General features: G+C 40.7%; 1 protein-coding gene across 1 annotated transcript; it reads right to left on the reverse strand.

Annotated features, from left to right (window-relative positions):
* Positions 1-2921: 2921 nt before the first annotated feature.
* Positions 2922-9233, reverse strand: LOC134476308 (transient receptor potential cation channel subfamily V member 5-like). The gene is made up of 4 exons (XM_063249734.1): positions 9110-9233; positions 8599-8771; positions 4971-5088; positions 2922-3130 (listed from the first exon to the last, which is right to left on the reverse strand). Exons 1-4 carry the CDS (start codon positions 9231-9233, stop codon positions 2922-2924), a joined length of 624 nt encoding a protein of 207 aa, XP_063105804.1.
* Positions 9234-24574: the final 15341 nt, after the last annotated feature.

The raw sequence follows: 24574 nt of genomic DNA on the forward strand, positions 1-24574 counted from the left end.
GTCTGGGAAGAACTTGGATCTTCTGTGAGGCTATCAGGGATGCACTCCGGAGTGTGTTGCCTAGCACCTGGTTAGGTGGAGTTCAGAACCTCCAGGACCCAAGTGGCTAGCAGGGGATACACCCCTAGAATGTGGATCCAGGTCATTGTGCCTAACTGAGAGGAGTTCAGAGTCTCTAGACCATATAGCTAGCCTGAGCACACCTCTGTTATAGAGTCCTGGGGACTTACTCTGGCTGGATGGAGTTCAGAACCACTGGGATCCACACAGCTAGCTGGGATGCATCCCTGAACTATGATACTGGGATGACATACTCTGATGGGTGGAGCTCAGATTCTCCAAGATGTATTAACTAGGCTGGTTGTTCCCAGTTAGGCAGGTCATAGGCTCTGGGCTGGGCTGGGCTTGATACCTCTTTGATCTGTGAGGCTGACTGTACAATCCCCTCATGGATTGTGCTGGGACATTGGGCAGGGCAGAGCTTGGATCCTCCAGGAAGCTAGCAAGAATGCACCCTGGAGTGTGGTCCAAGGCCTTGTGTCTAGCTGGATGAAGTTTGGAACCTCCAAGACCCAGGTGGCTAGCCAGAGTGCCCATATCAGAAAAATTTTTAGAAAATGCAAAAGCTCCTAGGAAATTAACAAGATACACTGAAACAACCAGTGACTCATAGAACATATTTAAAAATTTCTGAAAGTTAATGACAATAACTGTACAACTCAGTGAAACCTCTGGGACACTTGAAAGCATTTCTAAGAAGAAAATTCATTGCAGTCAGTGCTCACACTAGGAAAACAGAGCAAACCCAAATAAATAACTTTACAAGAAATATTAAGATATTTGAGAGACATAAGCAAGGCAGCTCCAAACCAAATTTAGACAGAGAAATTATAAAGACAAGTGGAAATCAATGAAATTGAGGGTAAAACTGCAAAAAAAGTCAATAAATCTAAGAGCTGGTTCTTTGAAAGAATAGATAGATAGATAGATAGATAGATAGATAGATAGATAGATAGATAAACTCTTAGCTAAACTTACCAGAAAAAGAGAAAAGAGATATATACTGTCACTACCCAACTTCAGGCTATTTAGTCCACTCTTTTTCTGCGCATACAACTTTTCTGTGTAATTCAGCTCACAATATGCCTGGAGGAAATTTATTTTGTTTTCCAAAAACAAAACACCCTATTACCTACTTTATGCTGGGTTATCCTTATTATTTGTCTATCCTGAATAGAGCATGTATCTCCAATCACCCAGCTCTTAATTGCCTTGCAAAATATTTTCCCTGTCTTTACCTTTCTTTCCATATAGTGGCACTATTTTTGGCTGTTTTTAGCTTTCTAAGACAAAACTTCTAGTAGTCCATAAAGTAGCTCATACGTCCAAAAATATATACATTCAAAAGTATTATCTAGAGTCTACTCTGTTGCATAAAAAGGAGAATCTATTTTCTTCTGCAGCAGAGTTTTACATGTAGTACATCCCTGTAACAAGCCTTTTTCATCAGATGTCAGAGAATCACAGGACAGGCCGACAGCAGTGAGAAGACCTCAAAGATGATTCACTTCATCCTGTGACCCACTTTAAGCAACCTTCTATGAGGTCTCTGGCAGGCAATTGGGCAACTGATCTGTTATTGCCCATGCATTCATATTGACAGTGCATAGAGAAGGATGCTATCCAGAAGGGCTTCCATGTTGCCCTATTAGACCAGAAACAGGCTCAGAGATGGGATGCAAGTATTATTCTCCTCCATTAAACATTCCACTGCAATGAGCTGGTGCTATCCATAAATTAGAAAAAAATTTCACAATTGCATGGGATTATTATAGGCTTCTAAGTTAGGTAGAAATTATGAGGTAGCCAGACAAGAACAGAACCTCAACAAAGTCAGTGCAAAAGATGAAAACACCTTAAAACTATGACTGGAGATACATCAGAAGGTAAGGATTTGAGATGAAGTCACTATGGCCAGAATTGTGTACTTCCCTAAGGGATAAATGGTATCTTGAGATTATAGTGTAATTGGTACCACTCAATCCTTTAAGCCCAGATATGCATCACCCATTCAGGTGAGTGACCAGAACACCTGAACCCATTCTTTCCCAAAGTATTCCTGTTTTGTAAGACATAGAGACATAAGCCAATGTTAAAGATATCAGCTGTACACCCTTTTAACCTGCCCTGCTTTCCTACTGGATCAGTATTAGCTAAGCGGTATACTTACAGGTTGGTAGCCTTTTCTTTTCCTTTTCTTTTCTTTTCTTTTCTTCTTTTTTGTCTTTCTTTCTTTGTTTCTAGACAAGATCTTGCTATATAGTTCAGGTTGGGTTTGAACTCACTATGCAGCCCAGGCTAACTTCAGAGTCATAGTGATCCTCCTTCCTCAGCCTTCCAAGTGCTGGCATTAATGCATGCACCATCCCACCTATAGGCTCTTTGTAGTTTGATCTACATTATACCCACATTGTAACACTGCTGTATAAATTACCCTTGACATATGCCCTTGAAGACAACCCACTCTGGATCCTTCCTGTCTCTTAGGAGCTATTTTTGGTTCCCAATAAAGCTTTCCTACTCTTCTCTTCCTTTGTCCTTTGGAATCCTTTTTTCAATTTCAGAGAATAAAAACATAGCACATCTGACATCTAGAAGTTTGGGAGTTATATTTCTCTTATAATAGTGTGACCAATACCAAGCACTCTTTCAAAGTTTCTGTGAGAAAATCCAGAGCTCCCTGGAGAGGGGCTGTTTACTCATTAAATTCTGTTTCTGTCCACCTTATTTTGTTCTGTCTACCCTAGTGACTAACAACCTGTCATTTCTGGAGCATGGTTAGATAGTATCTGTACAGTCTAAATCACCGTCACTCCATACTATTCCTTCCTAGGCTTTCTGAGAAGAATCACTTGAAGTAGTTACTGCTGGAAAATGATATTACCTCTAGAATTTGTGCAGCTGCCATCACAGAATTTGACATGGCAGTAGATGTAGTACTTCGTGAATCCAGTCATGTAGAAAATGTATAAGCCAAATAGGATGCGGAAGTAGGGCCATCCGTACATCTTCCACTTCAAGCTCACCAGCTCCTTTACCAGCTCCTTCACTGTTTTAGACTCTTGTGATCCTGCCAGTGAAAGAGGGAGCAGTTTGGGATAACACACGTGGCAAAGACTACTGAGTTTTCTAGTGGGTCTCAGAGGGGCAGAGCAGTAATCATCACTCTTCTCAATCATTCTATTAGTTATTTCTTTGACAGACAACTAGGCAATTCCTAAATGCAAGGTACTGCAGCACTACTGTGACTTTATAAAATGAGCAGTAATTAATTGAGTGAAGGAAGAGTTTGCTCATGAAGTACAGTTTGACTGAAGAAAATCAGTAGAATCGGTGGTAAGATGTGGGAATAATCTAGTGCTAATGTAAGTAGACAGCAAGAACCAAAGTAAAGAGAATGGTGGATAATAAAAGGCATCTGAGAAATTAGGGGGAGGTGCAATAATGGCTTGTTACACAAATGCTTCTTTTTGCAAGCAATTTGTTTCCTAAAAAAAAGCATTTAGCAAAAATTTGCCTCCTTTCACAAACTCTGCATAGGGTATCAAACATGGCCATGGCCATCTTCCCCACACGAATACAAATGCAGCCATCTTCCTCCAAATCATAAAATATATTAAAACCATAAACTGAGGTGCCAATAATTTTAAACAAAATTGGAAAGATTAAAAATCAACCAAAACATTTTCCATTAAAGAGAGAAGGAAGAAAGAGGCAGCAGGCTATTCTAGGTTAGGAAATTGAAGGAAAGAGACTCTTTTCCCAGAAGTTGGAAGTCTGGGTCCCTTTGATGTAAATAAAGGTAAAGATAGCAAGGAATATGAAAGGGGGGCTTAGGGAAAGTTTTAGGGAAGAGAGAAGTAAGTGACACAGACATAGATAAAATTCACAGGAGAACATTGAGAATTAGCTGACATAAAAAATAAAGGAATTGTGTTGGCAAAATCCAGATAAGGGAACTGGGCTTCTAATCCCTAAGAAAATCCATTCAAAGCTTGTATCCAGGATATTCTCTGAGGAAGTTCATACAACCGATCCTTCAACTTTACTTCTATTACTTCATTATAATGATTGCTAATGATTTATGGTTCTCTAAGTGTTCCTAGGAAATTGTCATGTGGTAGATAGATAACAGATATTATACCATTAATGTACCTTGGCAATTCCTCAAAGCTGGAGTCATTTTCTGTTACTTAATCTACATAGATTTTCTTTGCCTTCAAGGGAGGATAGAAATAATAATATACTTCCTCAATGGTTTATGGGCTGTTCCCTCTCTGGAATGCTCTCTCATTTTCTGGATCACCCTAACTCTTCCTTGGTGCCTTAAGAACCAAGGGAACCTTGGGAACCCTTTCTCTGTAACATACTTTCAGGCTCAGCCAAACCAAGGTGATCCTACCTCAATTTTGCTGTCCCTAAGAATTTCATACATCCCTATAATAGTTCAGATTTTATTTTACTGCCATTATGGAACACAGGGACAAGATAGTGAAAAAGTTAATTCATAGGAGGCATGGTTTTCCACTTTATATTCTCTGTTCCTTGTATAACATCACAGATAGAGTAGATTCTCAGTATGCAGAAGGAATAAAGGGAGGATAGAAAGAAGGGGAGGTAGAATTCAGAAAGGATAAGAAGAAGGAAGGAGGGGAGAGGAAAGGAGAAGTAATTACATCTATCTGTAAAATTCCCCATCTGAAGGACTATAATAAGAAAGATAAATGAAAGGGACTGAGATAAGCAGAAGGAGAATGGACTTTACGCTTACAGCTCCCTCAGCTTGGTCTCAGCTCTCCTAACACAAGGCTGGGAAGTTTCTGGTGGCCAAGATATCAGCCAGAAAATGGACTCTCTGTAGATTTGAAGTTTCTCACCCTGCAGTCCATGACCCACCTTGAAATTCATACCTCTTGTTTTTTTGGAGGAGATCACAAACTCAGAAGTTAGTTTTGTTATATCATAGAAATTCAATAACCCAGGTGACCTCTGGATATGCTTCGACTTCTGCACCAGGTGTTGGAACATCTGAGACAACAAAAGGAGAATTGGAAGTCACAGTGTGAGAAGCTAGTTGAGAACTGTACTGTCCACAAGCTGTGAACTCAGTCTTTGAAACCAATAGACAGGAGACTTCCTGAGAACATGGCGGACAGACAGCAGCAGCTACTGAAGGCTCTCTAAAGGCTCGGCTCAGAGGCCAGGAATGATGCGGACTAAGGAGATACGAACCAGTAGAGATATGCTCTGCTGACTTAGGAACGAACTGGGCTGAGAGAATCTAACTTAGAATACAGTCCTGGCGCTAAAATAGGAACAGAAAAATCTCGGTGTGGAGGCTCGACCCCGCGCCATTGGAAACCGCGGTTTGGATTTCCCGCCGCCCAGCGGCTGGCTGCCTCCACAGCGGCTCAGCAAGGAGAGACGCGCCGAGCTCTGGGAACGGGAGTGTGCGAACGGAGTCGGAAACAGGACGGACAAGGAGGAAAACTGACTGGTGGCGAGGTGAGCAAGAAACTGATCCCCTACCACAGTTTGACTCCAGCGGAGGTTTTTCTGGGCTCGGGCAGTCCTGTAAGAGCAGGGCGCAGTGACAACTCCAGCCGCACATTCCCCTCTCGGACAGGATTGGTGAAAGGTGCCTGGCCTGAGTGACGCTGCTGGCGGACTCCCTAGGCTGGCCTAACCCAGATCCCAGAGCCTGACGGTGGCCCGGAGGAGCGACCGACTCCCGCGTAGGTTGCCTCCTCCACAACTCCCTGGGGCGCAGCTGTGGGCGGGAACAACTAGCCAGCGCAATTTGATCAGGCTGTGGCTGACAGGCAGGGAAGCCGGGCCTCCTATGTAAGATTGCATTTTATAAGGAACAGAAAATATGGGGAAGGGAAGCAACAAAAAAGGCTCCTCGGCCCCCAATCCTGAGAAACAGGCAATAGTGGACACCGCACCAATATACATTAAGTGCCATCTAGAGAGCCTCATAGACCAATTCAGGAATGAAGTTATCAATGACCTGAAGCTAGAAGTATGCAGAATAGTTAGAGAAATGCTAAGCACCACCCAGGAAAAAGCAGATGGTGGAATGGAAGAACAGAAAAAGAGGGGAGAATTGCTTGATGGAGAAAACAGAGAAAGCATTGAGTATGTGAAGCAGGTTCAAAGAGACTATCAAGAAATTAAGAAGTCTATCCAAGACTGGCATAACAGCTTGAAAGAAACTAAGGACAGACTATCTGAATTGGAGGGCAGACTTGAAACATGGGAGAATGAAATGAAAAACTTCTTAAAAATAACAAAGAAACACACAGCAATAATACAAAGACAAGAAGATGATAAGAGGATCCATAACTTAAGGATTAAGAACATAAAAGAAGAAGTAGGGACACAAACAAGTGAACTACAAAAGCTACTCACAGAAATAATCCAGGAGAATTTTCCTAATTTAGCAAAAGGTAAAGATACTCAGATGTATGAGGCATACAGGACCCCAGCTACCTACAACCCTAACAGAGAAACACCCAGGCATATAATAATAAAAATTCCAGAAATTCAATACAAGAACAGAATATTAAAAGCTGTAAGAGACAAGAAACAGATCACTTACAAGGGAATACCCATCAGAATTACAGCAGATTTCTCTGTACAAACCATCAAATCACGAAGAGCATGGGGAGAAATAATTCAAGCTTTGAAAGATAATAATCTCCAGCCAAGATTGAGATATCCTGCACAACTGTCCCTGGAAATTGATGGAAAAACGAGGTGCTTCCAGGATAAAGAGGAACTGGGGGAATTTGCAACCACCAATTCAACCCTACAGAAAGTATTGCAGGATATTCTAAAAAAAGAAAAATACAAAGAACCCAGAAATAGTGGCGGGGAGGCCACAATGAATGGAGCAGAGAACAAAATGAAGAAGACAAACTGACAGCTACTGACAGAAAAAGAGCTCAACAGAAATGAGACAGAGAAGATTGGATGATAGGAACAGCTTTTTTTGGAGAAAATGACATCTTAATAGGTAATGCTGATTTAGTACCATCTTGTTTTGAAGTCTCATCTAGCTTTTGTTCTTCTGTCTCCAATGGTCTAAACAGGTTGTATCTTATTGGATTTTGTTATGTACGATAGTATAAGCAAAAACCTTTTAAGGACAAGGAGATTATACAGAGACCATTGTTCATTTTCTGTTAGTCGATTCTAAATACTCTATAATGCTGTCATTCTCTTAAATGTTTTTACATTGTTTTGATATACTTAATACTACAGTATATGAAGTTGTACTCAAGGACTTCAGGGAGGGAGTCAATATGGTAACTATTTTTGGGTCAGGATTATCTGGTGGTGAAACACTATTCTGCTTAAATGGTTATGTTTTGATCTGCCCTGTTTCGCTGTTATGCCCTCTTTTTTCTCAATCTCCACTCCATTATTTACATTTTTATTTTTATCCATTTAATTAAAGGGAAAAATATAGCAGGATATAATATAGTAACCCACTTTGACTTTCTATTATCTCGATTTGAAGCCCTGTATTACTCTCACCATCTTGTTTTTGACTGAGGTTCCTCTATTCTGTTTTGCTGGATAGTATCAGGTTCGAAAGTTTAGGCATCAGCTGAGAAGATAATGAGATTCATTATAACGCCCATTCTCGTTGACTTTTATCTACTTTTGAAGACCTACAATATCTCCAATGTTTTGGTTTTGTTGGTTTTATTCTTTACGGTTTTGTTCAATTGTATAACAACTAATGATATAGGCAATTCTATTAGAAATAGCGGGAGGCATTATGGTAACCATTGTTGATCACCTTGTATTATGTTTTTATATTATCTATTATGTCCACCCTTTTGACTTGACCAATTCTGTTCTGTTATGTCACATTTGGTTTTACTCTCTTCCAAAAAAGCAATAAGAACCGTGGGAGCAATGAAACCCAAAATGTGTAATAGTCATTGTACAAAAGAGAGGAAAAGAAAGTGCTCTAAACTATATAACTGCATGTATATTTAAGTGTATAAGATGGAAAATGGTATCACAGAGTTTTATTGGATCATTGAACAGAACTGTTTGCAGTATCATTGTTGGAATGTCCACTCTACAAGCTTTAATTTTGTGACTTGAACAATTATTTCTAAGATGGCAATATGTAATCCATTAACTAGTGATTGCCTACTGCGCATTTTTTTCTCCTGTAAATCTGTATAACTTGTACCCCTTCACTGTTTTTTTTTCTTTCTTTTCTTTTCTCCTTAAATAAAAAAAAAACCAATAGACAGTGGGGAATTGGAAATCTTCTACTTATAAGAATTTTGTTTTTTTGAAGACATCTTTCTTTCCCCCAAACTCCATAAACACTAAAGTATAAGACCAAGGAAAAAAACCCAAGACATTGGGTTCCCATAGCAGGTAAAGTCTTAGGGATCCTGAAAATAAAGGAATCTGACGGTAAAGCTTTTGGTGATGAAGTGGAAAGTCAGGGCCACCTCCCTCTTGAAGAATATGGAGACTCACGAGGGGTGGGGGAACCCATACCACTGTGATGCCCTCCATTTCGGCCATCTTGAAGGGGGTAAAGCTCTGGTGGTTGGGCACAAGTTCCAGGCACTGAAAGTGGTCCCCTACATCATAGGACAGCAGCAGGTCATACATCTGGCAGGCGAAGGTTTTGTTGGGCTGCAGGATGAAGATGTGCAGTACTATGTTCCCTGAGGAGGGCAGATTCTCATGTGGTCACAGGCCTAACATTCCTGATGGCTCCATCCCCACCCTGGGATGGCCTGTGCCCCCTCCTCCCTAAAACTCCCATACCATCCCAGTACTGACAACCATCCATTTCCTACTTCAGTGAGTCCTGGGCCCAGATATCAGTTCCATGCTCCATGAACAGCCTCAAAGATGAAAGGACAGTGCAGAGGTTGTTGTGAGACATGGTCACTGACCTTCAGTCCTACAAGGATTTCTCTATCTCATGACAGTCTACCTTACCCCATCCCCAGGGTCACCATTCTGCTCTCTGCCTCCTCCTCCTTCTTCCAGACCTTACCCTGATGCTCACCATAGTGGATCAGATTATGGGGGCTGTGTTGGAAGGCAAGGCCTATAGCCCTGGCAGAGATACTGGCCCCATGGGAGAGCCAGGTGTGCACCAGGTTCATGTTCTGGTTCATGACAGCAATGTATAGGGCTCTCTGACCTGGACATTGTCAAAAGTCACAATTTTGGTCCAGCAGAAGTCTCTTAAATTTACACAGATCATTTTCCTTGGCTGCCTAAAACAATGGAGACTCTAATATCCTGGGGAGAGGGTGAGCAGGAGTCAGGTAGAGACTATCACTGAGCATCTAAGAGCAGAGGGGATCAGAAGTGACACACTAAGAGAGACAAGACTATCACAAATTGGATAGAAAGAAACTGGCTTTAGAAGAAACAAAGTTGCCTTTCCCACGAGCTGGTACAAGCCAGGTGGGGCCAGGGAGAAGAAACAAGCCAATTCCCTCTTCCGGTGAGTTGGTGAAATACATGCTAGGACTGGGAGGAGAAACAAGAAGCCAGTTTGCCTTTCCCATGAGTTGATAGAAGTTATGCAGGAACAGAGAGGAGAAAGAAGCCAATTTTTCCTTCCTGTGAGTTGGTGGAAGACATGTGTGACCTGGGAGAAGACAAGGAACAAATTCTCCCTTCCCATGAGCTGACCAGCATGCAGGCTGGGAGTTTAGAAGCCCTCCTACCCTAAGCAGCCAATTGATTTGGAGGACAGGATGAGTTGATAGCAACTGTGGTACAAAAATAACTTAATGCTTGGATTGTTTGATTGACTTTTCAGGCTTATGTTTGGTAGTCTGAGCATCTATTAAGATAATAACAATATGCAGTATTGCAAATATGGGTGATTTCCTTCTGTCTTGTTTTTGAAATCCAGTATCGTTCTCACTTTTTTATTTTATTCTGTTTCATTATTTTGTTTTATTCAGTGTTCTGCTTTGATTGGTTTTGTTTGAATTTATTATGTCTGGTGGTATGGGCAGCAATTTTGAAGATAACAAGAGGCATTTTGGTAGCCATTGTTAATTTCCTATTATCCAGTTTTAAAAATCCTGTATCACTTTTACTGCTTTGTTTTGATTGGCTTTATTCTGTTTGGTTTGGTTTGGTTTTATTCTTTTTAAAATTAAAAAAAAAGAAAGAAAAACTGGCCTTGTCACTCTTTAGTGTCAAGGTTCTGGGGAGACTTCAGTATGGACAGGTCGCACAGATTGCCTCAACTTCCCTGTAGTTTTTATCATTCTTCCCATGCAGGACCAGACTGGTGGTCTGGTGACTGATGGGAAAAGGGTGCAATTGAAGACTTCTTTCTTGATTGAAGAATATCCAGGTCTGGACAAGTAGTGAGGAGGTCCTTGCAAAGAAGTGCTTATCCTGTACAACTTTTCCTGAGTTCAGTGTTTCAGCATCATCATATAGACAAGCAGGGGTAAGGGAGGAGCATTTCTATATGTCTTCAAGTTCCCAGGCTTGGGGACATAAACCTATTCTGTATAGCCCACAGGACCCCAGTAGTTTCCTCTTTGCCTTGGGCTCTACTGATATTCTGACAGAACTGGAGATAAAGCAAGAACCTGGCCTGCTAGATGAGACATCGGTGGCCCCAAAGCTAACATAGTGTCTTGCAGCTTGAAGTTCATAGAGACTGCAGAACAGACAGACTGATGAGTGGAACCTCTGATATCCTCTGTTTCCAAATTTGCCCTTTCCAATGGCTTCAGTGCCAGTGAGACATTTTCTAGTCTAGGAAGTAGATTTGTATCTCTGTAATGGCCACAGAAAAGCTGCTGAGTATGGATCTCACCCTGCTCCAGCTGTTATGCCCTTAGACCCACTGAAGCCTACCTCCCTGACCAGTTCAGAGTAGGCAGCATTAGATTCCAGAGTTCACTTCTGTTCTGAGGCCACTAGATAAAACCTTTCTGTCCTTGCCTTCACTGGTCTTCTGTCAGACTCCACCCTGGTCCCACTGTAAAGCAAGTAGGAAGGTCAAAGTCACATTGCAGGCCAAGATGGAGGCTGCTTAACAAGCAGGACATCTACCAGGAGGAAGGCTCTGTGCAAAATATGAGTGCCAGGACCCTGATCCACCTTATTCAGAACTTCAAGTTGGAGGAAAGCAGGACCCTGAGCCTCTTATACAACGCTCTGAGGCACAGGTGCTCATGTCAGATGTGGCTGTCTCTTTCTTCCAGCCCAGTCAGCTCTGGTAGGAGGCAGGTCCTGAGCTCCCACCATGGAGGTGAATCTTTCACACACTGCTTTCCCTGGGTTTAGAGCTCAGGCCTGAGCCACAGCAAGACCAGCACTAGGTAGAGCAGCCACACTAGAACACAAGCCCCAGTAGCAGCTCATCCTCATTCTCTCTTCCTGTACTCAGCAGCTACAACACATGGAAAACTGTGCTGTGGTCTCAGCTACTCTAGAGGCTGAGGCAGGAGGGTCATATCCTGGGAACTGCTGAAGATCTCTCAAAGTATAACAGAGACTTGGAGATGCAGCTCAGGATTAGAGATGCTGAAAATACTTAAAAAGAAAAAAGCAACATTAAACCCAGGACTCACCCATATCTTTCAGGTTGTCCCCCACTACTGGTCATCTCCAGGTGTTATACAAACAAATTTCCCCTCCTCCTTCACCAGGAAATCAGCTTTCATTCACACTGATGATAGGTAACTTTTTTCTAGTCTTCCACCACATCCCCTAAGGAAAAGACCCTTCAAATGCCAGCAGATCTTTTCCCTTTCCAGTAATTTGCTCTCCAGCAAGCTGATCTTTCCTCCCTCCTCACCATACCCAGCTGGTTTCTTCTTTCTTGTCTCACTGAGCCCCCTTCTTATGTTCTTCCAGGAGATAGGCAGTTTCCAGACTGGGCTGTCATGCTGACCCTTGTCTTTTCATGGAGTACACAAAATCTCCCTTTGTGGGCCAATGCTACCAACACTAAGAGGTGCCAACTGGGGCATTGCATGAGATAGGCAGGAAAGACAGGAGGAGATTCATCCAGGAGCCTGGCTTTATGGGCCAGGGTTCTATATCAGGAAACCGGTCTGTGGATCAAAGGTTTTGATTCACACTTGGACTTGACCTCAGAAGCCTATTTCTTATTCTGATTTACATAGGACACATTTAGATCATGGTCCTAGACTTGATTTTGGATCACTCCGGATCTGAGAAATTTATGGAAGTGTATCCAAAGTCCTTCAGTCCCTATGTTTCCTTGTACAAACTTTCAGATGACTGGAAGTCAGGCAAAGGAGCAGGTGGATGAGGCAGTAATTGAGAGGAGGCAAGATCTGCTGGTCAATACCAAGGAAGAGTGTTATATTTCATGTCGGGTATGCATGTGGGATAGGTTGTGCAATGTGAGTATGAACATGTGCTGAGGGACTGGCTACCTTGATCTAACAGATACACCTGGAGAGGGAGGTGCTCTGTATAGAGCACAGCTTGGGAGCACAGGATTTCAGGTGCAGGGAGTGGGGTAGGGAGGGGACTATTGGTTTTCTGGAGTGGGCTGGGAGTGTGTGGCTGATTGGGAAAGGCTGAAGGTGGGAAGAGGAATTTGGAGAGGGAGCATGGACAAAGTTGTGTCTCTCATGCAAGAAGTACAGGAGAATAGGAAGTGCAGACCTCCTGCTCAGGGACCAGGCCCATCCTGGTTTAAATCTTGGCTGTTTCCCCTTACAAAATCAGGTGAGAACTCTGAAGCTCAGTTTCCAACCTCTAAAGTAGGGGTATTTGGCTGTGATATAACCGAGGAGAGAAAGTCGGAAGTTTTATGGGGAAAAAAGGAGAACAAAAAAAAAATGACATTGGACAGGGGTAAAGTCTGGGACACAATGGGGGCAGGAGCCTGCGGGGCTCTGGGAGCAGGGGCCAGCAATGCTGTGAATGGACAGTTTCATGAGTTCCTTGGCCTCCCAGCTCTGCAGGGCAGCACTCCTGCTGCTGCTGCTGAGGGTGGAAATGGTGAAGTCTCAGCAGGGTAACTCAGGCCCAGGGGACAGGAGCCTAGAAGAGAAGATACTCCCTGCGGGTAGGTGGGGAGGTGGATGTGAGTCTGGAAGAAAGGGCTGCACCAGTCTGCGGTCAGGCTCTAGGCAGCTGATTATGGGAGGGTGGTTCTCAGTGGATTTGGGCTTTGACAGACCATGTCAGGTTCCTGTTATCAGGGAGTGACATGATGGTGTGGCAAAGAATGTGGCATTTGGGCCAAATACCAGCCCACTTTCATTTAGTTCAATGTGCTAGAATTGTTAAATTCTAAACAAAATCCTAGGCTGAATCATTAAAGGAATGTTTTTTTTGAACACTTGGAAAATAATGTGTGAATAATGGCTGAAGTGGGATTACTGATGCCACAATGATGCCAAAATAATAAAAATATGTCTGATTAAAATGCTTATCAAATTGAGATGTAGGACAGGGTGAGACCCACACCTTCACATTACGATGATGTGAGAAAAAAACTGAAAACAATGTCCAACACCAGAAGCCCACAGCCTTTTGGAGCCACAGCCACTTGCAGAGCCTACCCAGAAGACCTTAGCTATTCCACTTAGATACAGCTCGTGCTGTTGCTGGAGGAGCCTGCCCAGTGTGATGGATCTCTGCAGGCAGGTACACACAGACACACTCACAGCCTGCAAAATCTGATATCAGTGTATCACTTTCCAATTTTAGGCTGTTGGCAATTGATTCAAAGTTTGAAAAGTACTGTGCAAGGGAATAAAAGATCTATCATCATCACCCTTGAGGGCTGCCAATGCTTTCCCGAGCATGGTATCCAGCATTAACCATCACTGACATGTTCCCTTATGCTACTGTGATCAGCTTATACCACTGGTGAAAAGGCGAATAACACCTGTTCTGTCTTTCCCTCAGATTGAAGCATCAGTGAAATAATATCTTAAAATACTGCATCCGGAATTCCACTAGTGTTACTGTGCATACAATAATGTCAGTTTCTTGGCATTATCTGCGTTTCATGGCAGCATCTGGTACAAGCCTATATTAAGTGTTGGGGCGCCAGATGGAGAAATCAGATTGAAGGACAGAGCAGTCAGTAAGTGGACTCTGGCTGAACTACAGTAGTCATCAGCGATGAATGACACAGCATTCAGAGGTTTCCACTGAGATTCATGACAGCTCCCCAGCTGCATTCCCCTTTTCCCTTTGCTGTTCTCACTAATGCCACTCAGCTTGTTTTATTTACCTTCTGCACTAAAGTATAAAAGTATTAATAAGTATAAATATTTGCCTATTTTTCTGCTTTCAGAATCTCAAGTGTCTAGAAAAGTATCTGGCACAGAGTAGCTGATCAATAAGTATTTATCTCATAAATGCATGGATGAATCTGTAGCTAAGCTGTCAGTTACCTGACCCACTGCCCTGCTCTTTCAGGATCGCGAGTTGTCCACATGAAGGGACACTGAATAAAATTGCAAATGCCCTAAGGTGGAACGAGGAAAGCAGGGTGCTATTATTAGAAGGATAATAGTATTGTGGAATCAGTGGCTTAAATTAACTGAATGAACAGAGGTGTGAGGCCTAATATAAATAGCACACATTTGACAGGTACAAATGAGAGAGCTTTTATTTTCCCAACCTCAGCTTCTGAAACTTCATAAAAGAAAGGTCTCGTTTAACAGCCATTTTTATTCACTATGTGTTGAAATGAACCACCAAAGATGGTCTCATCTTTCATTCTTTCAGTTTAGAAAGACAGTATAAACTAGAACGCCTTCTGAAGAATGTGCTGTGAAGTCTGGATTAATGATCACTGCACAAAACCAAAGTCTTCCCTGAAAGCCAAAATCTTTGTGTTGCATTGAACCCCATTCTCACACAAGTCAGGAAATTCCACTGCTAAACTTAAAATATGTTTTTGAAAAATATGATGAGTTCTTCTGCACATCTCAGTTTCCTACAAGGAAAAGCAGAAGTCGTTGTGGTGAATCGGCTGACACTGAGCAGTCCTCCCCTTCCCACTCAGGCCGCCCTCTTGCTGTGTGGTTTACTCTGTTCAGCAGCCCTGCCAGGTTGGTAGCTTTTGAGCATCTAGGGCACCTAGGAACAACAGTGCTGGACATTGCCTTGCATGAAAGCTTTCTCATCTTTTCCCAGCCAAAGCTGCAATAGGGAAACCCCGCATAACACCACATTTTAGTCATTTGGCCCCATGGGCAGCTCCATTGAGATGAGATCTCTTCCTTTGCCTGAGAACCTCTTTCTCTTTCTAAACCAGAGTTTGCTACAAAAAAAGAGTATAAAAAAGCACTTTGTGCTACATGCACTGTGTCTGAAGCTGCAACATAAATCATGTGAAACTCAAAGCCAAAAGCATTTCCAATCTGTCCTGTTGTTTAAGGACATGCTAGCCCATTGTTTTGGGCACTTATGTATTTCTCAGTCCTTCACAGTGTGTGGTTGAAAACACAGCCTCATGAGCCAAATGGATTTTTTTTGAAATCTGTTTCTTATGGTTGTGAAAATGGATTGACATGTTGTGTTTAATCTGAGTCCAGCCTCTCACTAATCCAGGTTCTTCTCTCTCTGTGACATGAGAAGGCCATTCTTTTATCCAACTCCTTCCTTTCATTTCCCAATGACGGAGATGAGGATGGAAAACTATAGGGACCAGATCACTAATCTTGCAGTACTTTGCTAAAGCTTAGGGACCATATCTTGATGAATTTGTGACTCAATAAAATGAGGCATTTAAAAAGAAACAGCAGCATAATAGCTGTTGATTTAGAAAGACCTTTATAGGAAAAATGAGGAATGAATAAAAGAAGGGAAAATATAGAGCTGGACAAATATTTAAGTGGTCTGAGAGAAATCCAGACCAGCAATAAGGGGAGCTGGAACCACTCCAGTCTCCAGAACTGGTTCTGCTGCTCGTTCTCTCAGCACCGCCTAGTGTTTGTGGACCTCATAACAATAATTTTCCATTCAGATAGCTCACTGCTCTACATTCTGCCCATTTGTCTTCTCTTTCCAACCTGAGATAGTCCTAATAGATGGGGCCACAGAGTTAGAGATAGGTTTGAGTCTGTTTTTCCCAGTGCATTCCTCACCCGGTCAGTATGTGGAGAATGCTGGCTCCTCAAAAGAAGGCATAGGGAATGAAAGAGTTCTGACTGGCATAAAGACAGATAGAAAAAGTGGGAAGTAGAGAGGCTACAGGAAAGAAGGAAAGCTCCTCAAAGGCATATGGAAGGAAGGAAAGGGGCCAAGTAGAGGAAAACTAGAACATAATTTGGAATGGACCAACTTGGATGAGTAAGAGCAGAGAAAGGAAACACAGGTAAAATGTTGGGAAGAATAACAAATGAAATGTGGAAAGGAAAACAAGCAGGAAAAGACAGGAAAGAAAGGAAAAGGGCAGAATAGATGAGATCTGAATGAAGGGCGAAGGGCAGGAATGGAAGGCAGGGAAGAGATGAGTGACAGAGTCAGAAAAATATATAAAACCAGAGGATTTGGGGGAATGTCATGGAAATAAATTCATATAGCAAGGTTTATCAAAGTGAATTAATGAGAGAATTCACTTAGTTTAAACTTTGCTTTTCCCTGATCCCAATAAAAACATCAAACTATTACAATAACCTTAAAACACATTGTCTAAATCATTTATCTTCTGATGTCTAATGCCATCCCCTCAATTCTCCTGATTTTATGCCTTCAGACACGTGAAAATTAGAATTTTTCCTGAACATGTTTTTCTTTACATCACGATGTCTTAACCAAAATTAGCCCTCATCCAAAAGAGAGACTACTTCTTGCTTACTCTTTTCCTATGGAAAGGAGAGACAAATTCCAATTTATACTGTCTACACATTCTCTAGGCTTCCTCACAATGGAAGTGCTTGCCCACCTCTCATGGCCTTATTCTCTTCACCAGTGCCCACCAGCTCCCTGGGACTCCTACCCAACTTCGTATTTAACCTCAGATTTTTCTCTTGATTTTCTCTGAGTCCAGCAGTTTTTTTTTTTCTTCTTCTTCAGTGCCTTCATCTTCCAGAATGATCTTTACCTCCATTGAACTTGTATCTCCTTCTGGCATTTCCTTTTTGCCTTCTTATATTCTTACCCGTACTGCATCAATAGTAAAACACAACTGTCTCTCATTTCTTTCTCTATTCTCCCACCTCCTTTCTCCTACCATCATCTCCAACCTCTTGTCCCTAAAATGTTATTTATTGAGATTCAACTTGCTGGCAACAGCCTGAGGCTTCAATGGAGACTCAAGAAGGCATTGGGAGAGAGGGGATTTGGAAATGTAGGTTGGGCAGAGGATGATACTAAAAAGGAGGAATGGGAAGACCAGGTTTAGAAGCATGAGAATAAGAGTATTGAGAAAACAATGAGAGTAGTGCTCTGAAGAATCACTTGTGGGATATAAAATAAAAACTGAAAATTCAAAGGCAATAACAGTGTTGATACTTCTTGAAAAGAAGTTGAAGGAATGGAGTAATCATAGATACATGGGCAAAGGGGATAGGGATTAGATTTTTTTAAGTGTATATAAGGATCAGAAAAGTGGGAAAAAAGCAGGTTTCTGAAGAATACTGATGGGGAAGCAAACTCGGAGGAGTCCAGAGAAGATGGTGCACAGTGGCTGTTACAGTTACACACAGTGTAGGGGAGTCTTAACGCTGCTAGATCATTCACTTGCGTGCCCAGCAATATGCTCCACAGCTTTCCTACTCAGGAGTCTCCACCATCAGCTTTTGTTTTTTCCACTAAGAGTTTAATAAGTGTTTCTGGTCCCTTGGTTTCTACAAAGGCAAAGCTGAAGAAGTCAGTACAGAAAGCCACTCCCTGCTGTTCCCAGAGATCAGAAAATAACCCAGGAGATTCAAACACATAAATGTCTCACAGGGGACTGTGGGCAACAACTCAAGGAGAGGGAGAATGAAATGGACCAGGGCTTCCCCAAGGGCTGGTACAGGAAAGCTTGGTAAGAACAAAGACATGACCAGCTGAAAAAGCAAGAGTCTGATTGATAGCCTGGTACAAAATACAAGGAGCAAGAAGTCAGAATCCTTGAGGAACTTGAGGATGAGCACTTAGTGACAGGTCAGTAGCCTCAGAAGCATGGACCTGGGACCATGACTGACATACTGCCTAGGTGGGGTTCCAGAGTCTTGCTTACGAGGACTACAGTTCATGAAGATGTAGAACCAAAGCACAGAAGAACCAAGGAGCAGGCACTAAAGCAAGAGAGTCAGCAGCATGCACAACTAACTTCTGGGGCATCCTGACTTCTGGAGACTTTTGAGGGAACAACCAGGAGGTGGGGAACACATGACAGAGAGGGTTGGGAGTGAAGGGCATGGTGGAGAGGCAGGGAGGGGAAAGAGAACAAACAACTTAGTGCCACAGTCCCTCTGCTCAGCCTCCAGAAAACTCAGCCTTTAGAGGTGTAACTCAGCCTCTCTTCTTCCAGTCAAAATCTTGGCCTGCGTAACATGCATTTTCTAGCTACTTTTGAATGTCTTCTTTTATGTGTGAAGACATTAGGAGCCCTTATTTCCTAAACTCTTGAACATAGAATTTTTTCTGTCTTAGTTATTTTCTTATCACTAGGATAAAACAGCTGATACCCATAACTTAAAGGAGCAGTTCCTTTTGGCTCAGTTTGTAGATGTTTCAGTCCACAGCTGACGGACTCCAAAATCTAGAGGAGTAGCAGAGCAAAAGCTGCTTACCACATAGCAGGTAGGAAGCAGAGAGAATGGAGGAGCCAAGTAGGGAGATACACTTTTCATGGCCCCAGTGACCCACCTCTTCTGACCAAACCCCAGCTTTTAACAGCAAGTGAACTACGGCACCCCATAATATAATCATCTTCCAAAAGCCCTATTTCTAAGTATACGAGGCATTGGGAGACCTCTAAATATAGACCACAATACTTTCTAAAGACTATGACCTTTGTGTTATCCTTAAACAGCTACTGTCTATGGCACTTAACATATGAATATGGAGGACAAAACATGTATCCACATAGTACCTAGACATGTACACCAATGGGGTCACTGACATAGTACCCAGACATGTACACTATGTAGGGTCACTTGATTACAGTGAGAACAAGATTAAATCTTCTTGTGAGGGAGGAACTGGCCTGATACTGCCCGAATCAAAGTATTTCGAAGATGAGGAGACAGGGATCACAAGGCTTAAGTTTTCCAGAGTTCCAGCTGCTCTTTCAGTAGAGGATGTTCTTGAGAACTGGATGTAACATTTCAGGTATAAAATCTTCTTTCTTTCCATTGAAGGTGTAGCAAAATGATAGGACTCTTCTAATATTTTAATTTGCACACACAACTTTCTGTTATAGATACATGACTAGAGCAATATCAGAATATAAAATTCCCACTTAATTAAATAAATAAGTCAACTAAAATATACAGAACAGATGATAGGTGAGTTAGTCCTTGATTATGTCAAAAATTTGATGGCACCTGAATATGCAAAAGCCACAAAATCTTGAAATTTGAAACATGTACAGGTAAGTCACATCTCCAAAGGAGGATCATTATCGTTTATTTTTCTTGGTATTTTGTCCATGCCACTACTCTCTCTTTCCTAATCCAACAGGAGTCTAAGGCAGCACTCCAGACATGAGACTGGTAAATTATGACAATTCAAGGGAAGTTTCCTTTGAAGTGTTTATACAAGATCTTTCTAAGTTCATCATCTTGGCCAAACATTATCATTATTGTGATCTATTACAACCACCCAAAACTTCGTGGTCACAAAAACAAGTGGTTAGTTTCAGTTTCAATGGTCTGCACGTTAGTTCCATATCGTTGTGCTCCAGATTGCTTGTGGATATTCTTGAATCCAGGATACAATTTTGGACAGGTCTGATTTACCTGTGATTATTCTGGGCTTCAGCCTCATTGGTAGAGACTGAACAGGTCATATTTTCCTACAATAGGTAACCAGACTATAAGATGTAAACCAAACCATGTAAGAAATGTTAAGTTTTGTGTTATCATGACTGCTCACACCACATTGACCAGAGTAAGTCACAAACCCAAATTCAGGGTGCATGCTTGGAACTGAGATTTGCTTAAAGCAAGAAAGGAAGCTTAGTGAATAGTCTCTAATTAATAAAACCAAACCACAGCAAGCCTACTTATTAAAAACCTTATGTTATGGTGTGTGTCAAGGATGTTTCTCTAAAGCTTTATGTGGTCACAGGCAAGGATTTTGGAAGGCGATCGGGTCTTAGAGGTGCTGTATTCACCAGTGCATTCATCCACTGATGAATTCAGCCACTGGTTGTGAGGTTGGGAAGTGGGGCCTTGTCTGAAGAGGCAGGTAGCTGGTATATAACTTGGAAACATGAATCTCCCTTCCCATCTCCTCCTTTCTCTAAGTCCTGATTTCCATGATGTGAGTCAAATTCTCACTCTATACTATCTCACACGGCCTTTCTACCTTGTAATCAGTCATTCAGGGATTTGAACTAGAAGCCCAAATAAACCTCTCTTAAGTTGCAGGTTTTGGGTACTGTGTCTCATTGACAAAAAATAAAAATGACTAAGACACCTCACAGTCTTTCCAGCTGTATAGAAATAAAATGGCAGGGAGTTTGTTGGAACTAATCGGGTTCACTTCAGGGAAACTCAGGTCACACAGCAGTGTAGCAGTCCCTCACTATGAGCCTTTAAACCAGTCCATCTACTCATACAAATTGTCAAATTACCAGCTTAGCTTTTATTCTCAATGTTTTTCTTCTAAGACTCTAAACACTTTAATATTGACTTTGGCAACTTTACTTCTTTCTAGTTACGCTTTCTCTTTGCTCTGTTCACTTTTTGTGGGTGAGTACCCATCCTTCAGACTTGAAACCTGAGTTTCATACATAGAATTAAATGTGTCTACATGCTAGGAATTTTGGTTCAAAGTCACACTCTGGGTCTTCACCTCCTAGAAGGCTCAGGTTAAATATTAAGACCTACATACGACAGTCACAGGGCTATTTAGGTTCTTTAGCAACTGTAAGAGATCTTCATCATATTTTAATTGGAAAATAAAATATGAATATCTATGTGCATAACAGGCTATTTTGAAATATGAACACAGTGTGAGCTGAGTAAACCAAGCTGGTGAATATACATGTTGCAATATATGTTTTCGTGTGGTGAGAACAAAAGCTGGTCTCTTAGGAATTTTCAAGAATTGGTACAACCTACAGCCACTACATTGCCCAAAAAATAAATCTTTGGACTGGTTTTTCCTTAATTTGAATTTTATATCTTTCAATCAATACCTCCCCAACTTCCTTCTCCCAGCCCCATCCCCTGATACCCACCATTTTATACCCCTTTCATGACTTCAGTTTTTCACAGTCCACATGTAAATTAGATGATAGACTGACTTCCAGTTTCTGGCTTATTTTACTTAGCACAATATTCTTCTGATTCATCCATCTCATGCCAAATGACAGGGTTTCCTTCTTTTAAAAGACTCAGTTAGTACTCTATCATGGGTCAGCACCTAATCATCTCTATCCATTCCTCCTTAGTGGACTCCTATGTCCATTACCTGTCCTGATCATTGGGAAGAGTTCTGTGGTGAATGTGGAGGTAGAGTTGGCACTAGAGCACCCCGATTTGATTTTCTTTGGATATATGCTAGGCAATGAGGTTGCTGAATTCTATCATATTTCTATTTTTAATTTTTTTGAGAATCCACTAAACTGTTTTCCATAAGGACCGTACTAATTTACATTCTCACCCACAGTGTTCCAGGATTTATGCAATTTTCTCACATGCTTTTTATCTTTGAACCTTTTGATATTCACTCCAGTGGGCATGAGGTGATATCTCTTTATATCTTTGATTTGCATTTTTTGATGATTATTGAGAATGGGCAAAATGTTTTCCAGTACCTATTGGCCATTTGTGCACTTTTTTTTTATTTATCAACATGTAGTTGAAAGTTTTGTCTCTTTTTTACTGCTCAAGATTGAACCCAGGGCTGTCACACTGAACTACATCTCCTGCCTCTTTTAGTTTTTTATTTCAAAATGGATTTTTGCTAACTAGCTAAGTTGCCCAGGCCAGAATCAAGTAGCATGCCTCTGCCTCAGCATCCCAGAGTGCTGAGATTACAGGCATATGCCACCATGTCCAACACTTTGGTCTAGTTTTAAAATTGCTTATCGAATCTTATTTGATACTGTTGAACTCTTTGATTTCCTTATATGTTTTTTAAATTAACCACTTTATTGAATATTTAACTTGCAAAAATGTATTGAGTAGCTTTCTTCACTGTTCTTCATTTTCATGGCTGTGCTTGTTAGTTTGATATAATCTCATTTGCCTATTTTTTGCTCTTGCTGCCTGTGTTTTGGGTTTCCTCTCAAACAGACCTACAGTTTGTTATTTATAATCTCCATCATTGGCAGGCTAAAATACTAAGTGAATTTTTCATGGGGATTACTTGGACAACATGAATAGAAAAACTGAGAATCAAGGCCGAATTTAGATACTAAAACAGTAACAAGATGTGCTGAGTTCAATAATTAGAATTCAAATAAAGGGATTGGCAGGGAAATAAATCTTAATAATAAGTTATTTAATCATGGAATATGGGGAAACCTACATAGAAAACTGTTAGTGTTCTCTGGTTTCCTGTGTGTCAAAACTCACACTAATGCTTGATTTGATTTCTTGGTTTTTGAGTTAGAACATATGTCACTGAATGTATTTATTAACTACTCAATGAGTATGTGGCATAAACAGGAAAATCTTATACTACTCTGAATATAAAAGAACTGGTAACATATGTATCTGAATCCTTAGCATAAGAATAATAAGTACAGTGTTATTTATAGTGATTTTTTAAAAAAAACACAAGCCCATGAATATGTACCAACTCCCCATAACCAATGTATTTTTCTATGTTGCAAATGTACTAATAAATAATGAATTATATTTAAAATTTATTAAATATTGCCTGATAATGATAACAATAAAGATGATAATGACTAACTAGGCAATTCATTCACCTATCCAGTGCCTATCTGTAAAAATAACATGGAATTGTACAGGGAAATTTAAGATGTGCTTTATTCAATATAAAAATGTTTGGTTTATATCTCAACTATATCACACATATTTGTTACACTGATACATAACTAATATCATTATAAAGGAAACTCACAAATACCAAAGTCCCAATATTAGAAAATATTTTTAATCCTGTCTTCAATTATTAAATTGGTTCTATTTTGCCTGCTGGGAGAGTGCTCAGAGAAAAGGAGAAAGCAGAAAGAGCAGGACAGAAGAAAAGATTGTTGTCAGAGGAAATGATAGAATCAAAAACATGCTCTCCATTGATTGAAATTTTAAAACATTGTGCTACTAATCACTCAGTTTGTATGTACTGCTCGATCTCAGTAAATCTCAAAAGAAAAAGAATAGACACCTAATTGTCCCACAACACAGAAATATTTAAATGATAAATAATGGTGGATCCAAATAAAGTTTATTACATATATATACATGTACTTTATATATAATATAATATAATATAATATAATATAATATAATATAATATAAGCAAAAGAAGACAGCCCTACATGAAGTACTTATATGAGCAGTAAAATGTACAGACACAAAACTAGAAAGGTGGTTTCCAGGGAATGGAGACAGGAGAAAGGGAGATTTCATGTTTAATGGGGACAGCATTTCATATTGGACAAAGGAAAAGTTGTGGAGATTGATGGTAGTCATGAATATCACTTGACAGTGTTAATATGTCCAATGCCACAGAATTGTACGCTTGAAAATAGAATGGTAAGCTTTATGTAATGTATTGTTACTACAACTGAAATTTTTAAAAAATTAAATGAACTTGAAAATAAGTCATATCCCTGAAAATGATAAACTTTTGCTTCTGTTTTCACACAAAACTAAAAATTTTCACCCAAAATTCTTTAACTCCCACTAAACACACACACACACACACACACACACACACACACACACACACACACACTACCTTATTTACAAAAGACCTCCTGATCTGTGGTTTTCCATCTTCTTTGCTGCAGGGTACTTTCCCTTTCTTGGGTCTCTGGTTTTGTTTTGTTTTGTTTTGTTTTAAGGGGGTAAAATTCCTGTAATGTTTACAAGGTTTAGGTTTTATTGGTCTTGTTCTCTACTGTTTTGTTCAACTTTATAATACCAAATGAGATAAACAATTCTTTTTAAGGAAGCAAGAGGCATTACGGTAACCATTGTTGATAACCTTGTACTCTGTTTTTACATCATGTGCTATGTCTCTCTTTGGTTTTGACTGACAGCTTTGTTTTGCCATATTTGACTTTATTCTCTTCCAAAAAAAAGTAATAAGAACTATGGAATAATAAAAACCCAAAATGTGTAAATTTTGTTGTAAAAAAGAAAAGGGGGAAAAAAGAGTCTCTACAGGA

This window comes from Cavia porcellus, unplaced genomic scaffold (assembly GCF_034190915.1).
Source record: "Cavia porcellus strain 051 isolate PalLab524CR breed Dunkin Hartley unplaced genomic scaffold, mCavPor4.1 scaffold_6, whole genome shotgun sequence".
NCBI classification, from domain to species: Eukaryota; Metazoa; Chordata; class Mammalia; order Rodentia; family Caviidae; genus Cavia; species Cavia porcellus.

Excerpts from the sequence above, each read along its gene's own strand:
- LOC134476308 (XM_063249734.1), bottom strand. The coding sequence starts at position 9,233 with ATGAACCAGAACATGAACCTGGTGCACACCTGGCTCTCCCATGGGGCC. Across the intron at positions 8,772-9,109 it reads CCACTATGGTGAGCATCAGG|GGAACATAGTACTGCACATC; the intron begins GTAAGGTCTGGA and ends TGCCCTCCTCAG. Across the intron at positions 5,089-8,598 it reads AAATGGAGGGCATCACAGTG|ATGTTCCAACACCTGGTGCA; the intron begins GTATGGGTTCCC and ends TTGTTGTCTCAG.